General features: G+C 41.1%; 1 protein-coding gene across 5 annotated transcripts in view; it reads right to left on the bottom strand.

Annotated features, from left to right (window-relative positions):
- Positions 1 to 16,761, bottom strand: part of BCAS3 (BCAS3 microtubule associated cell migration factor) — a 572,645-nt gene extending 555,884 nt beyond the window's left edge. For 4 of the 5 annotated variants that reach the window (XM_082679094.1, XM_082679096.1, XM_082679097.1 and 1 more), the window contains exons 1-4: positions 16,627 to 16,761; positions 14,832 to 14,919; positions 10,392 to 10,446; positions 4,617 to 4,692 (exon numbers count right to left, since the gene is read on the bottom strand). In XM_082679094.1, the coding sequence (XP_082535220.1) occupies positions 4,617 to 4,692; positions 10,392 to 10,446; positions 14,832 to 14,902 (202 nt within the window). In that variant the 5' untranslated portion in view covers positions 14,903 to 14,919; positions 16,627 to 16,761. Of the gene's footprint in view, positions 1 to 4,616; positions 4,693 to 10,391; positions 10,447 to 14,831; positions 14,920 to 16,610 lie in introns of all 5 variants that reach the window. The other variant, XM_082679095.1, reaches the window with a different exon arrangement.
- Between the last annotated feature and the right edge of the window lie 1,056 nt (positions 16,762 to 17,817).

The following is a 17,817-nucleotide window of genomic DNA, read 5'->3' as shown; positions in this document are numbered from 1 at the left end:
TACTGTAACATGGATGAACCTCACAGACATAATATGCAAAAAGCGTAATATGCTAGACACAAAAGCCTATATACCGAACAATTCTATTTACATGAAATTCAAAATCACTAGGCAATTAGGTAGCAACATTCCATTTCTTACCCTAGGTGTTGTCTACACAGGTGTTGGATTTGTAAAAATTCATTCATTGATCCATATTTTTGTGTTATTTACCATGATATATTTGCATAACAAGTTTTTTAAAAAATCATAAAGCAGTAATATCCCTCCCCCTTTATTTGACTTCATTTCCTCTCCTTCTAGAAGCTAAATTCCTCATCTATTTATAACTGTCATCTGTTTTTCATCTCTCATTCACCCCGAATCCATTTCAGAATGTGTTTCTGCCCCTAACACTCCTCCCAAGTGACTTTTGCTACGGTCACCAATAACCTCCAAGTTGTTGAATCCAATATATGTTTTTCAAGCACATCTTGTTAAGATTATTCAGCAGCTATAACCGATGCTCACCATTTTCTCTGCTGGCTCATGCTTTTCTAACTACTCTTTAAATATTGGAGTTACTCAAAGCAAATTCCTAAACTCTGTTTTCTTCTCACAGTATACGCTCCCCAAGTGATCTCATTCCAACCATTGCTTCAGTCAGTATCTGCTAGTGACTTCCTCAGTGTGGGTTTTTGCATGTCTCAGTAGAAGATCAAATTCCACTCAAAGATCAGGATTTCCTCCCCAAACCTGATCTTCCAGAGCTCCCTATTTTGGTGAATAGCATGTTTATCTATGCAGATAGCAAGATCAGGAACCGCCTTCTTCCTTCCCTCTAGCAATAAATCTATGACCAAGCTCCTAAACAGCTCTCTTACATCACCACCACCCCTGTCTACAACATCTACTGAAAAAGCCTGAGTGGCTTCCTGCCTCCACCACTGCCTACCAAACTCCATATTTCAGTCAGAGTGCTCTTTTTAAAATACAAATAACGGGGAATTCCCTGGTGGCCCAGTGGTTAGGACTCTGTGCTCTCACTGCCAAGGGCCTGGGGTTCGATCCCTGGTCGGGGAACTAAAATCCCCAAACAAACAAACAGAAAAACAAAAAAAGGGACTTCCCTGGTGGCGCAGTGGTTAAGAATCCGCCTGCCAATGCAGGGGACATGGGTTCAAGCCCTTGTCTGGGAAGATCCCACATGCCGTGGAGCAACTAAGCCCGTGCATCACAACTACTGAGCCTGAGCTCTACAGCCCGCGAGCCACAACTACTGAGCCCGCATGCCACAACTGCTGAAGCCTGTGTGCCTAGAGCCCGCGCTCCGCAACAAGAGAAGCCAGCGCAATGAGAAGCCAGCGCACCGCAACAAAGAATAGCCCCCGTTCGTGGGAACTAGAGAAAGACTGTGCGCAGCAACGAAGACCCAACGCAGCCAAAACTTAATTAATTAATTATAAATAAATAAATAAATAACCTGCTTTGGCTACTTCTTATACCTTTTTCAGTACAGTGCCTTAAGAAAAACAATCTTAGGTATAAATCAGGCTGCCTGAAAGCAAAAACAGAACAATGACCATGATACAAAGGGCCTTAATCTCACTTTCTAATAAACTCCAAAAGTAGTAGTCTCTACCTAACACCAAACCAAAGTTAGTACATTGATTAGGAATGCAGATACCTAGAAGGATCCAGGACTGGAGAATCTCAATAAGCCAGGCTCCTTAGAAGTATCCCCTGTAAAAGTTGTTACCTACTCCACCCCCAAGCACAAGCCCATAATCAAATGGGCTGCAGCCTGGAGGTAAGGGGCCAACTGGCACCACTTTATAATTTCAAGCAGAAAAGCAGAGCTCTCAGGCCTGCTGGAATAAACAGAAAGCAATCACCAGAGCAGAGTTCAATTCGAACACTGCAAGTTTTAAATTAATAGCAACAGAGTTTCATTAATATGATAAAATAACTTAAATCTACAGACAGGTAGAAGACTTCTAAATTGTTTTGCCAGAAAAACTCCCAGTCTAGCAAAGAGAAGCCTAAATACCTAATACAATCTCTGGGTACCCATAACTGCTCTACAAAGAAGCAGCCTGCTAAGCTAATATGGCTGCAATCAGAAGAATCCCCTCCACTGTCTCCCTTAGGATATCATGAAAGACAAAGGCAATGAACAAGGAATTGCATCCCAGCTGCAGCAGGCACAACCAGGGAAGGGCAGACTGGCTGATCAAGAATCTCTAATGCAATGGAAAAGTTAGTCCTTGTTAGCTTTATTCAAGGAGATGTTGGACTTGCAGCCAATGAACCCTACTTTTTCTTTCCCACAGCCAGATTTTCTTTCAATTATAAATATCTCCAAAGGTCTGCCACACAAACACCTAAATAAAACATTCCTGAAGAAAGAACACAAATAAGAGACAAATTCAAGAAATGTTCTAAGAGGGACTTCCCTGGAGGTCCAATGGTTAAGACTCGATGCTCCCAACGCAGGGGGCACAGGTTCGATCCCTGGTCGGGGAACCAAGATCCCACATGCCACACCGCATGACCAAAAAAAAAAGGAAATGTTATGAGAGATTGGGGCAGTTAAGGAGGATCAAATATCTTGGTAATATTTACTATTGCCTTAAAACAAACACAACCATACACATACATGTGCACACATGCACACACACCCCCTAGGGCTAGAGATAATAAAAAGTATATCCTTGAAAAACCAGGACAAAATTTCATACACTATCAATATGATATAGAAAGGAGAGACCAAAGGACAAGTGAATGTGCTAAAGTATTTAACAGGAAGATGTATAAACTTAAAAGTTTAATAAGTCAACGGGGATATGGGATACTAAATTAAGGACAACCATTATAAGTTCAACAGAACACAAAGTACCAAATAAGCAGTTTCCATCTACATTTCCAGATGCAGATGCATTTTACTTCAATAAAGCAAATGCTTTATAGAGCATTATTACACCAGCAATTCTTATTTGTTGTTTAAAAACAAAACAAAACAAAAAAAACCTTGCCTAAAGATTATTTTGATGACATTTTTTTAAAGATAACTTTGTGGTTGTTTTTTTTTTTTTTGGCCACGCTGCATGGCTTATGGGATTTTAGTTCCCTAACCAGGGATTGAACCCAGGCCCTCAGCAGTGAGAGTGTGAAGTCCTAACCACTGGACTGCCAGGAAATTCCCCAATTTTGTGATTTTTAAATTATTTTTAGCATTTTGCATACGCTGTACAAGTTTTTGCTATTATCTGGCTAGTATTTTCAAGACCATGACCACATTTTCTTTGTTATTAAATCAAGAAAGTCCTCTAATACATTCCAACATCCACAAAGCAAATATACTTCCAGGAGGGAAAAGAGTATGAATTATGAGGAAACGGTGATAGAAAACAAAAGATGACCGACACTTAAATAGTTATTAATAAAGAAGGAAAAGGAAGAAAGAAAAGAAGAATATACTAGTAAACAAGGAAATTCGACAGTCATAAAAAGAAAGGAAATTTTAAATAGAATAAGCTTTCAAAGAGAAATAGTGTAGGAAAAGTTTATATATCATAAATAATCACCTATACAAATGAATGTGTTATTCTCCACAGAGGGCACAAGTTGTCATTTAAACAAACCAGCTGACAGAGAATCCAAAATTCAAAAGAAACCTATTTGCAGAAGTGACACAGCCTCCCGCATCCTGGACCATAGCTTTTAAAGGAAAATATGGTATTTTAAAAGTCTCAGAGGAGACTAAGACTCAAGAGTATGGTATCCATCAAGGTCCAAGTGAAAACAACTCAGTGTATTCATAATTGGGAATTTAATACAGACAACTCGTTACACAGATTACAGAATTGCTAAGAAGCCAAAAAAGGAACTGTGAGGCAACCTACTGGATTAGCAATGGCAGGAAGCCATTACCACCCCTACAATAGGGAGACCGGGAGGAGGGCAGGGCGCTAGAGTCACCTGGCAGAAACTGGAACCCCAGTGGAGCTGCCGAGGTGAAGTGAAAACCACAGAGGAAATGCAGCTGCTGACAGAGAGGGAGAGGGAATAATACTCTTCCCTTTCTCCCATCCTCCCTTTCAATTACCCACCAGTGCCTCCCAAACCCTGCCAGAGGAAAACAGACATGGCAGCCTGGGAAACAGACAAGAAGCAGCCCCCTTGCAAGAGGGAGCAGGAAGGAGCAATGAAATGGAAGGTATCTGAGAACAAACAGGCCTTGAACTGGCACACATTCTGCTCAGAAAAATAATTTTAAAGTCTAAAAAGTTCAACACTAATGATTATTTTGCAGTTATAAATCCTATACAAGTAACCAAACTGGAATTACAAAAACTTCTTTTCTAAGAAATTGTTATCTCACTTGAACTTGAAGTTTAAGGCTAGGCACTACATGTTACAGTGACTCTAAGACTTGTACAATACAATATTAGTTCTAATCAAGTTTCTGTAGTTGAATATGTTACTTTTTAAATTAAAAATAAATTTATTTTGAAAACTTAAAAAGTCACTTAAAGAAAAAGTAATCTGACGAAAAGTAAGCGTTCTTTTTTTGGAATCAGGTAAACCTCAAACAAACATTTAATTCATATGCCCCCCAAAAGTTAAAACCATACCATTTAAATCTGCATTTTCAAATCTGACCCAGACTATTTTCTCCTTTTCTTCTGTTAGAGGTGTTCCACTGTAAGCCTGCATAGTAAACAGAAACACTTGAATGAAAATGTTTTACAGTTCAAATATTAACTGATATTCAAAACAAAAAGTAACTTAAATAAGGCCAACACTATCCCCCTCCAACCTCACCAATCCTACATCTTGAGAACTAGCACATTTTGTAATATTTTTATTGTTAAAGAAACTTACCCAGGAGTCTGATAAGCTTGGTCAGAAAAGGGTTTTTAGCCTAAGAATTACAGAAACCTAAAATACAATAATCATAGTCTACTAGGAAGCATCACTCTAATTCAAAGGTACTCAAAAAACTAATCTCCTATACTGGTCAACAAATAAAACTGAAGAAATACACCAAACTACCACAGGTATCAATTTAGTTCCCAGGTGTTTATGATCAGGCAATTACACTCTACCTAGAATTGTCAAGAGCATTACTTTCTGCTAACCACCAGTTCCAGGTGGAGGGCATGGCCAGGGTTGGGGGGTAGAAAAAAACGTATTACTTTTCAGTCTCTTATCTGGCCTCTGGACCCAAACTATTAGCTTTCTTGCAAGCCTGCAAGGGTCACAAAGATAAGCATGAACTGCTGTGAAGTCACAGGAAAAGTATCAACGGTACCCATCAATATTCAAAGGGAGTCATCTCTCCTCAAATCAAATGTTTTTATTTAAAATTGTCTAGATTTTCTAGACTGTATACACTTGCAAGCACTTAGAACGTCAACAAAAAGCTGCAACGTTTTCAGTTATAAAGTGGTCTTCAGTTCACAGAACAATTATTTAATATAAGCTGGATCAAAAGCATTCAAAAACCACTATTCCATATATAATCTGTGTTATACACAACTTGCTTTAAATTTCCATGCAGTTTTACAGCCCTTTTCCTCTACCGCACAAGGTTAACGGCCATTGAAAATATTACTAAAAGACAGGGTTACTCTAATAGTAGGTTTACTATGCAAAAAGAAAAAAAAAGTTATCTTACACATCCTTATGATTTCAATTGTTTAAGAAAACAAGTTGTGTATAGGGCAGTTAATTCCTTTGGAGAAAAGGAAAACCTGCACTAGAACCAGCTAATTCATCTACTTTATCTTCAACCATCTCATCCTCAACTTCTTCCTCTTCTCCCTTGGTCTTGCTCTCTTCATTCTTGAAAATTCTCCTTTTTAATATAAACTTCTTCTTTGGGAATAATTTTAGATTACTAAACAGTACAGAATTCTCATATACTCCTCAGCCAGTTTCCCCTACTGTTAACAATCTAACCTAACCAAATCTTACCCTACCATGGTACATTTGCCAAAGCTATGAGACTAACGCCAGTGCATTACCACTAATTAAAGCCCCAGACTTTATTTGGATTTCAGCAGTTTTTCCACTCATGTCCTTTCTCTGCTACAGGACCCAATCCAGGATACCACATTCATTTAGGACCACCTCTTTTTTCCTATGTCAGGTTCTCCCTTAATCTGGTAAAGCTATAACATATACAATATCTTCTTCCATTTAGCAGATTTATTACAAGGCTGCTAATCACCTGCATTACTCGACATTCTCCCAATTCCTCTGCAACATTTGCACGGTGCTCTCCTTTGATTTCTGGCCGATATGCAGCACGAAACAAGGTTAAAAGAGGCCTTTCAGTGAATTGAGATTCTTAAACTTTTTTCTTTCCCCTTCAGGGGGAAACAAAACTTTCATAATGAGGCCTGCATACTTTTGCTATGTCTTCAAGTTTTCCTCTCTCCTTAGCAGACACAGTGCTCTTTACTAAGCATTTTTTTTAAAATTCTGTGAAGTTGACTGAAGAGGGTTGCTTCTTCTGTGCCTTCCTGCAGACTGGCATCAAGAAGGCATATGACAGCATGTCATTTTGCCTCTCAGCTTTCTATGATATCCTTTGCTCATGTTTAGGTATTTTACAGTCAGTGAAGCACAGACTCACCCAGTGCCCATCCAGGTTTATTTGCTATCTTACTGGAGGGCAGTGCGCTGCCACACAAAAGTTTGTTATTTCTCCCCCCAGCACTGATTTTTAGCCCTCCTTCTCCAACCAAAATCCAACTGCTCTAGCTCTCTTATTTATGGTTGAAAACTTTCACCCCATTACTGAGTACAGGATTTATTTCTCCTTTTATTTCTTATCCGGTTTCTAACGCATATACACGTTCATAAGCACAAAGTTATTGTTCAATTTTAAAAAACACAGCAACAATCACTATAGATATGTTGTGTTTTATTTTTTCACTGGAGAGAAAGTAACTTCCATTGTGTGCTATTTGTCAAAAGTATAATTTTTAATCACAGCAAATTATTCTATAGGGGCAACATATCACAATTTGCTTGACTGCTACTGACATTTGGGCAGGCTACAATTTTTCACACTGAAACATGTCAAAATTTCTCACTGAAATGAAAAGTTCTGAGCTTTAATTTTTTTATTTGCTGAATTTTTTTAAAATAAATTTTCAGAAGTACAACTATTATATCAAACGGCACAGTTAGGGCTTCTACCAGCTGTCAATGACATCTGCGTCAATGACACAGTAGGAACTCACTCTATTTATGACAGCTGAAGAAGCTGATACCAGTCTAACAACACATTTTCTCCCTTTTAGGCATATCTGGAGACCCAGAGAATAATTTCTAAGCTCCATGAATTTGATAATTCCCAGAACAGGGCAGGAGTTGGAACATAACATCAGCAAAAATATATCATTTTCCAAATGTATCACCACAAATTGCCAATGGGGCATTACAGATTAAATGTGGAAAAAAGGAGACCATGGGTCACCAAATCTGGCCACGACCTGTGTTCATAAATAAAGTTTTATTTTAACACAGCCACACCCTTTCTTTTACATAAAAAGCAGTGCTGCGTAGTTATAACAAACATTGTATGAGGGACTTCCCTGGTGGCGCCGTGGTTAAGAATCTGCCTGCCAATGCAGGGGACACAGGTTCAAGCCCTGGTCCAGGAAGATTCCACATGCCACGGAACAACTAAGCCCGTGAGCCACAACTACTGAGCCTAAACTCCGGAGCCCACGAGCCACAACTACTGAGCCCGCGTGCCACAACTACTGAAGCCTGCGTGCCTAGAGCCCATGCTCCACAACAAGAGAAGCCACTGCAATAAGAAGCCCGCGCACTGCAACAAAGAGTAGCCCCTGCTTGCTGCAAATAAAGCCCGCGCACAGCAACAAAGACCCCACGCAGCCAAAAATAAAAATTAAAAAGCAGGGCTTCCTTGGTGGCGCAGTGGTTGAGAATCCGCCTGCCACTGCAGGGGACACGGGTTCGTGACCCGGTCCGGGAAGATCCCACATGCTGCGAAGCGGCTAGGCGCGTGAGCCATGGCCGCTCAGCCTGCGCATCCGGAGCCTGTGCTCCGCAACGGTAGAGGCCACAACAGTGAGAGGCCTGCATACCGAAAAAAAAAAAAAATTAAAAAGCAAAAAATAACATTGTATGAATTGCAAAGCTTCTCTGGCCCTTTACAGAGTCTGCCTGATGGCTACACTAGACCATGAAGCCTTAAGGACAGGCACTGAGTATTCCCCAACTTAAGACAGCACCTGACCAGTAGTGCCTGAATTTTTGCTTTCTTTCCACAGTCACTAGAATGACTTACCTAACATAAATTTCTTAAATGAATATTCTAATTCTTAGATCCGGGACTACAACTTTACTTCTGAAGTGACTTAACTCTGATCCCAGTCTTCACAGTCAACTGCATAGATCATCCCCTTTCTAATGTATAATCCTCATAAAAACTAAGTTAACCTTCTACCTTCTGGCATTTTTATCCTATCAGTTTTAGCAGCCCCCTATTTTCAATCTATTGCTCAACCCAGTATTCTTGTTTCTCTAGCAAACTCTCCAACTATTCCCTCAAAGCCTCTGACCGCAGCCTCTCTCCTCCAGCCAACAAAAACTGCTTGCTACGCAGGGTTTCCACTAGCACAAAAGGTGCCTTTGTAAAAATCTGATAAAGGGGCACTCTATAGCAGGCAAATTACCAATATTTTTAAATGCCCCTTCCTTGGAACTAGCCTCACGTCAGGGCTCAGGGCTTAAGAGAAAGGTGCAGTTTGTAGAAGACCAAGTTGGATTTCGGCCCCTGATTGTTCTCTAAGTCTGTACTGTACAGAGTACAAGATTCTCCACAGCCACATATGGATATGCCTACCATATCCAGTTGGGCAGTTTCCTTTACCATCAGATTCCCAACCCTGCCATTCATTTCAACTAACGCTACTTCCAATGTCCTTCGGAACTTGACTCCTTCACGCTTTCTTTGCTATGCATTCCCTTAGCAATTACATATTCAGTCTGTACTATCATGTGCAACACTTAGTGATACGTTGCTATTACCTCTGACTGCTTCAAGCCATTTGACTTCCCTTCTTAACCAAGTTCCTCAAGAAAAGAAAGCATTTATTTTTCCTTACATGCCCCACAGACCTTGTCATTGTGGCCTATTTTCATTAAAGTTGACCGAACATAATAAAGGAATACCAAACATGCCTTGATACTTTCCCTTATTTGATGAATACAATTTATTAATACAACTGAAATCTGGATTTTAGACTTTTCTAGGTAGGACCTTCTCATAAAGCTGGGACACTGGATCTATGAATGTTCTTTTTTTTCTTTTTTTTTTTTTTTTGCGGTACGCGGGCCTCTCACTGTTGTGGCCTCTCCCGTTGCGGAGCACAAGCTCCGGATGCGCAGGATCAGCGGCCATGGCTCACGGGCCTAGCCGCTCGGCGGCATGTGGGATCTTCCCAGACCAGGACACGAACCCGTGTCCCCTGCACCGGCAGGCGGACTCTCAACCGCTGCGCCACCAGGGAAGCCCTGAATGTTCTTTTTGAACAGTGCAATTACAGATACCACAGCAGTCTGAACACTGACATCATCACAGGAGAAAACACAGAAACCTTTTCCTTCAGTAGTTCCACTAAACAGTGTTTCCCAAAGATACTGTTTCACAAGAATCACCTGAGATTCTTCCTAGAGACACAAGTTATTGGATGCCACCTTAATTCCCCTGAGTCAAACTCACTGGGAGATGGGCCTGGAAATTATTATTTTTAACAAGTGTGCCAAGCGACACCTATGTTAATTTAAGTCTGAGAGACGGTGCACTAGAGGTGATCCCAGGAGGGTTCCTCTCATTCTTTATTCTCACATTTACATAGAGGGAACAGTAAAGGGCTTACTCTCTTATAAGTTAGAGTAACAAGGCAAGCTATAATTGGCATAAAACTACTGCTCAATGGGAAAGTGATATAGATTTGACCTCAGTGTAGTATTTAGTTAATATAGTATCTAGTTAACCAGATGCAAAGCATATATTGCTTATTTCACTTCCAACAGGCAACATTTAACTAGGACAAGAGAAAGATTTTGGAAAGAGAACCCAAATAGACAGTTCCAAGCCCCATCTCTCAGCTAATATCGCACCTTGATTACTCTTAGTAAAGCAAGGGCTAAGGAATAATAATTATGCCACCGTCAGCACAAAACTAAGGCACATCTAATAATAACAGCAAGTATGGTTCTACCCTACCAACGCTTGGGATGCTAAAACATCAAAAGTCTAAAGTTGGCAATACTGGTGTCAAGTTTAGGGAACAGAATATTTCAGAGCTTCCCTGGCCAACAGTAAAGCCTACTATTTCTGAAACCACACAGACACTTACCTGGGGCACAACATCCTGCAGAAAAGTCACGACACTTTCCATGTAGGACTGCTCCCTGAAAAAGGGTGAAATGGATAAAATTTATCATGACAGCTTAATATGAAACATGGAAAAGCTCTTTCTACAAGTCTTAATAAAGTTATTCATAATAGTAAAAAAAAGAAGAAACAACTCTCATCGTCTGATAATTCTGCTAACCTGCTTTCTTAATTTCTTTATATATGTTATTAAATGCAAATGAGATTTTAAAATTTTTTAACTTTATCTTTTCTTTTCTGTTTTTTTTTTTTTTTTTTGGCCGCACCATGGGGCTCGTGGGATCTTAGTTCCCCAGCCAGGGACTGGACTGCCAAGGAATTCCCAAACATTATCTCTTCTTAAAAGTCATGCTCCATTTTTTTTTTAGGGACTTCCCTAGTGGCACAGTGGTTAAGAATCCGCCTGTCAATGCAGGGGACACGGGTTTGGGCCCTGGTCTGGGAAGATCCCACATGCCGCGGAGCAACTAAGCCTGTGCGCCAAAACTACTGAGTCTGCGCTCTACAGCCCACGAGCCACAACTACTGAAGCCTGCACGCCTAGAGCCCGTGCTCCAAAACCAGAGAAGCCACTGCAATGAGAAGCACGTGCACCGCAACGAAGAGTATTCTCCACTCGCTGCAACTAGAGAAAAGCCCGCGCACAGCAATGAAGACCCAACGCAGCCAAAAATAAATTTTTAAAAGTAAAATAAAAATAAATAAAAAGTCATGCTCTATTTTTTTAAATTGAAGTACAGTTGATTTCCATTATTGTGTTATTTTCAGGTGTACAGCAAAGTAATTCAGTTATACATTTTTTCGATTCTTTTCCATTATAGGTTATTACCAGATATTAAATATAGTTCCCTGTGCTATACAGTAAATCCATGTTGTTTATGTATTTTATATATAGCAGTGTGTATCTGTTAATACCCTACTCCTAATTTATCCCTCTCTCTCTCTCTCCTCTTTGGTAACCGTAACTTTGTTTTCCATGTCTGTGACTCTGTTTCTGTTTTGAAATATAAAAGTTCATTTGCATTATTCTTTAGATTCCACGTATAAGTGATATCATATGACATTTGTCTTTCTCTGCCTGGCTTACTTCACTCAGTATGATAATCTCTAGGTCCATCCATGTTGCTGCAAATAGCAATAATTGATTCTTTTTTATGGCCGCACGCTCTCTTATTTTGATACAGATAGAACTTTTAACTCATATTTGAAAGAGTGCTGACAGAAGACTTGGCTAAAGCAAGACCGTCCTCTTGAGTCAGAGCAGAAGAATGCCCTAGTTAGAGCAAGAAAAACTGTTGCTGATGACTCAGTATTTAGTGACCTTCTCTTTAAACTGGTTAAGAACCTAGTCCCTTACCTGTATCTAGCAAAATGAATCTATATTTTGCTGCAGATGCAGGCATTAGAAGGAGTTATTAAACAGTCCTCACAGAACTTTTGGTGTGGATAAGGTATGGGAAAATATCAAAATGCATAAAGGTGAAGAACTATTAAGGACACTAAGATATTTTAAATGGGAAATATGTGGAGATCAGCAAATGGAGGAAAAAAATTTTTCTTCAAAATATATACCAAATCAAATTCATTTCAGAGAAATGTGAAAAATTACATTTGAAGAAAATAATGTGAGTTACCCTAAATCCTATTTTTTAAAAAGGCAATAGCCTTAGATACCTACAAAAACTGAGTAGGCCTTAAAAAAAATTTTTGATTAGGCCTACCTCTCCAACCTCACTTTTCTCCCACTCTTGTAACTTACTCTGCTTCAGTCACATGCAACTTCAATTCTTAGACTACACCAAGCTCTTCTTTGAATCAAGACCTTTACACCAGCTTTTTTTCTGCATGGATCCCTTCGCAAATTCTTCCCTGCCTTTTAGATCTCCAGCCTAAGTGTTACCTCCTCAGAGAGGCCTTCCCTGACGGCCTTAAATCATACTCCCTAATGCTGTTCTCTAACATAGCACACTGGGCACTGATCAGAGCCTGTAATTACTTACTGTGTCCTCCACTAGAATGCACACTCTATTACAGAAAGGAATCCATCTCTCATATTTACCTTATATCTCCAGAATCTATAAGCCAGTACTTAGCCACAGAGTAGATGCTCAAGCATTACTGTTAAAAGAATACTGAATAAAGAACTTCAAAAAACACTAAAATTATGTATTGCGTAACAAAAAGCAATATATGTGGAATACCATATGGTGAGGCAGCATAGAATAGTGCATAAGCACACAGACTCTGAAGACAAACTGCCTGGGTTTGATCCAGGTTTCCCTTCTTGGATGTTACCAAGGAAAACTTTTCTCTCTCTGCTTTGGTTTCCTCATCTGTAAAATGAAGATTACAACAGTACCTAACTCATAGCTAATAATATGCTTAGCCAGTTGCCATGGTCCACAGTTAGCAAAGAAATATATAGCCCTGGGAAATGCAGGAGGGAAAAAAAAGCAAGTATAATGGTGAAATATCATACTATACATATATTTTTTGTTAGTCTGAGAAGGCAATTTTATGTAACATGCTAAATTGCTCAAGGGAAATAATTCAAAATGCTACAATTCCCTTATTAACACTTTGAAAGACAGAAAGCAAACTTTATCTCCTTAGCCAGGTATTCAAGGGTCTTAATTGTCCACCCCAACCTCCTTTAAATAGGTCAACTTCCCTAGATTCCATTTATGAAAATAGCTTGCCTTTCCCACCTCTGCTTACTCCATTGCCTTTGCCGAAAATGTGCCCTTGATTCTAATTGCCCAAATTGTATTCAGCCGTTAAATTACACGATAAATGTCAGCTTTTTCAAAATTTATTTATTTATTTTTGGCTTCATTGGGTCTTTGTTGCTGTGTGCAGGCTTTCTCTAGTTGCGGTGAGCGGGGGCTACTCTTCGCTGTGGTGCGTGGGCTTCTCGTTGTGGTGGCTTCTCTTGTTGCGGAGCACGGGCTCTAGGCACGCAGACTTCAATATATGTGGCTCACAGGCTCTGGAGCGCAGGCTCAGTAGCTGTGGCGAACGGGCTTAGCTGCTCCACAGCATGTGGGACCTTCCCGGACCAGGGTTCGAACCCATGTCCCCTGCGTTGGCAGGCGGATTCTTAACCACTGCGCCACCAGGGAAGTCCAAATGTTAGCTTCTTAATGAAACCTTTTCAGATCTAAAATACTCCCACTAAAATATTCCCTCCAATCAAAATTTTAAAAAAATAATAAGGACTTCCCTGGTGGTGCAGTGGTTAAGAATCCGCCTGCCAATGCAGGGGACATGGGTTTGAGCACTGGTCCAGAAAAATCCCACATGCCATGGAGCAACTAAGCCCGTGAACCACAACTACCGAGCCCACGTGCCACAACTACTGAAGCCCGCGTGCCTAGAGCCCATGCTCCGCAACAGAGAAGCCACACAATGAGAAGCCCGCGCACCGCAACGAAGAGTAGCTCCCGCTCACCACAACTAGAGAAAGCCTGCACATAGCAAAGATGACCCAACGCAGCCATAAATAAATAAAATTTTTAAATAAATAAATAATTAAAAAACACAAAATATTCCCTCTAAATTCCCATGCTGTTTTGCTGGCAACTTTTTTATTCATTAGAGTGCTTGCAAGTATACACAGCTTAAAACTACATTAGGGACTTCCCTGGCGGTCCAGTGGTTAAGAATCTGCCTTCCAATGCAGGAGACGCCAGTTCGATCCCTGGTCAGGGAACTGAGATCCCACATGCCGTGGGACAACTAAGCCCGTGTGCACTCTAGAGCCCACAAGCCACAACTAGAGAGAAGCCCCCACACCACAACAAAGATCCCATGTGCCGCAATTAAGACCCGACGCAGCCAAAGAAAAAAAGAAAAAAAAACTACATTAGATTATAAGCTACTGCAAAGTATAGCCATGCTTTGTCAAAAAAATGCTTAAAATATAGAAATGTACTCTTTATAACATTCACTTTGAAACTTTCTGACTGAGACCTAGAGTGATACATCACAATCCAGAAAACATATACATACATATGAATGCATATTATCTATGTGCGTGTCAGAACACAATACTAACTCCCAACTATATTTTCTACTATATTCTATTTCATTTTTTGAATAATGGTCTTGATCCACTAAACTGATTTAATGACCCTAACTGTTAAACCTGAGGTTTGAAAAAGCAGTACTCAAGGACAAAATACAGTGCTTTTCAAGTACTCTATAAATGTGCTAAATACATCAAACTGACCCTCCAATTACTGCTTTTATTTGGCCTTGGCAACGATGTTTATCATCGTGTAAAGCCAAAATTAAACAGATTTTACAAAAGTAAGTACTGCTTAGAAAGGAAACCTAAATGTTAGTTACTATTCTGAGTAATCTTTCCTTTACCTATCAGGCTTATCTGAAATTTGCTTACGTGACAGCCTGAGGGCGAACCACGACTCCACCAGTACAACGACTGGGTCTTCTGGGGGAATCTGTAGCCATTGCTTCATTCACAAAACCTGTTTCCAGAACAAAAAGACAGAAAATAATGGATCATTATTGTTGGGGGTCGGGAGAAAGATACATGGTTGCTCACTAGAGATCCCTTGTCACAAATACCTAAATGTTAGGTCCTAAAATGTAGGAAAATTTCCCAGCAATTCCTATTACACCTAAAAGAGGGGAGTGCAGAAGAGGAAGAAGTAGATAAAAGATTTTTCAAACTACTATGAGGTTTTCTTATTTGGACCAAGGCTCAGAACCACAAAACTAGTTAAGACCCTTGCAGGACCCTCTGACCTACTGCTTTTTTATTGTTTTTGTTTGTTTATTTTTGGCTGTGTTGGGTCTTCGTTGCTGCACTCGGGCTTTCTCTAGTTGTGGCGAGCAGGGGCTACTCTTCACTACGGTGCACAGGCCTCTCATTGCGGTGGCTTCTCTTCTCCATGTCGCAGAGCACGGGCTCTAGGTGCGTGGGCTTCAGTAGTTGTGGCACACGGGCTCAGTAGTTGTGGCTTGAGGGATCTAGAACATAGGCTCAGTAGTTGTGCAGCACGGGCTTAGTTGCTCCGCGGCATGTGGGGTCTTCCCGGACCAGGGCTCGAACCTGTGTCCCCTGCATTGGCAGGTGGATTCTTAACCACTGCACCACCAAGGAAGTCCCTGATCTACTATTAACATAAACTAGGAAGGGATGGAAAGTCTAGCACAGGATCACTTTATAAAAATAAATATGCTAACTTTGCGAGCCAAAATTAAAGAATTTACTGAAATCTTATATTGAGATAATAAAAATATACATGGTATAATATTTTAAGACCAAATGGAACAGCGAGGTACTACCTTCCAACTAAGAGTGTTGGGAAAATAGGAGTAAAATGGCCTACGTATCCTGATGGATGTTAACTAGTCTTATTGTGGTGATATTTTGCAGTGTATACAAATATCGAATCATTATGTTGTACACCTGAAACTCATGTAATTTATATGTCAAATATATATATATATTTTAAAAAGACTGCAGTCACAATTTAACAAGACTATCAAAATCATATTTGTAACCTCATTTGTAATCATATTTGTAACCTCTGCTATTGTAACCTAATCACCAGAGTCTAAATAAGTAATAAAAACATATATGACATTAGAAGCCCTTCCAGTCTCATCACTGAATCCTGATCCTTGAATGTCTAATAAGCATCTGAATCACTGGGGAGGTTTTCAAAGCATGGACTGTATGTGGTTAAGGTTAAAAGAGACAGCAATATTAAAGATCTCTTACACGGCTCAGGAAAGCCCACAGCCTGGAACTAATCTTGAAAGCCCTTAAAAGCATCTCCTCTAAGCAGGGAGCATTCTATCACCTTATTTGAAAACTCGCAAACTGATGAGTCCCATCTGCTACAACCAAAACACCCTGTGCCCCAACTAGCCCAGGTACCCCTTCCTCAGTGGGTATCTTCACCTCCAGCCCCTGAGCCCTCTCATTTCCATTCCACCCTTTATTTCTCGAAACACAGGCTCCCAAGAACTGTCTTTAAGGGCCCTGTCTCCTGAGGACGACCCTCGCCAGCCCCTCAGGCCCCACTCTCCTGAAAGACATCAGCACGGCGTTACCCATTTCACCTCCAACGCTGAGCCACCGCTGTCCCCGGCCGCCCTCTGGCCCCTTGCCCTTCCTCCCCTCCCCCTCCGATTTCCACAGCTCTACCTCGTCGAATTCCTACCAGCCAAGCCCTCTCCCCTCACGCTGCTCGTCCCACGTCCTCGCCAAGCCTCCTCAAATCCGCAGCACCGCCAGCCCTCTCACCGGCCGCGCCGCCGGTAAACGCTGCTCTCCAGCTCAAGACTCACTGTTTGGAGTCTCCCCTCGTGATTGACGGTTACCACTTCCTACCACGCCTCAGCGGAACTACCTTTCTAGCCAATCCCAGAAGCAAACTGGCCGCAGCTGGGCACCGCCCTTAGAGGTCAGCTTCGCCAACCAGCAAGTAGCAAAGAGGCGGACCCGCCTCCTGAAGTGATCCAATCCGCTGGGGCTCGAGGGAAAACACAACAGTATGTGAGTTCGGGTGAAGCCGGGGTGTAAGGTTCGGTTGCGAACGCAGGCAGGTAGGGAGGAGTTACAAACATGTCTGTTTTCCTTTGGACACAGCACCTTCGTGGCCTTGTCAAAAAGCATCATGCCGCAGAAGCCTGTGCACGTCACTTGGGTGTCTCAGGCTGGGAGTCGTACCTCACGGGGACCGGTCTGTTTACATCGAATTCTCGCGACAGCTGGTTCGAAGCTCAACGCACGTGGACATGGCAGCTGCCAATCACTTTTAGCTGGCCAGTCAACCATCCCGAACGCGCCTTCTGCCCCGCCCTTTTCAATGTGTTTACCTTCCGGGAGCTTAGGCTGGCTGACGCTGATGGGCTGCCCTGCAGCCAGGGTGGTGATCTGAATGACCGGTACGGCTTGTATTGTTTTCAATTTGACATGGGTTTGTGGACCACACCTGACTCCTTCCTAACTGTTTACACTTCCCGTAAGGAACATATTGAGATCGCCCTGGTGTCATTCCGTCGGTTACATTTCTTATATAATAATATTTATTGTTCTATCGAAGGAACGCTCAACATAGACTTAAGCACTTCATAAGTACTATCAAATTTAATACTCTTGACAATCCCATGAAAATATGGCTTATTAATAGGCATGGGGTTTGTAACAAAGTGGCTGATACAGCAGTAAAAACTTTTAAAAGGTTTTAGCACTGTGAAGGAGGGAAAAGTTTAGTAGAGAAAATACCTCACCAGAAATATGCAGTTAATCAGGTGCTGGACAGACGGATGATGATATAGATATAGATATAGCCAAGAAACCACCCATTTGCTTGTGATGCTCAATTAGTGCCAATAAAAAGGACACCCAA

Source organism: Grampus griseus (assembly GCF_964374135.1).
Source record: "Grampus griseus genome assembly, chromosome: 20".
Lineage (NCBI taxonomy): Eukaryota > Metazoa > Chordata > Mammalia > Artiodactyla > Delphinidae > Grampus > Grampus griseus.
The sequence above is the reverse complement of the archived record's forward strand: the minus strand, read 5'-3'. Positions and strand labels throughout refer to the sequence as shown.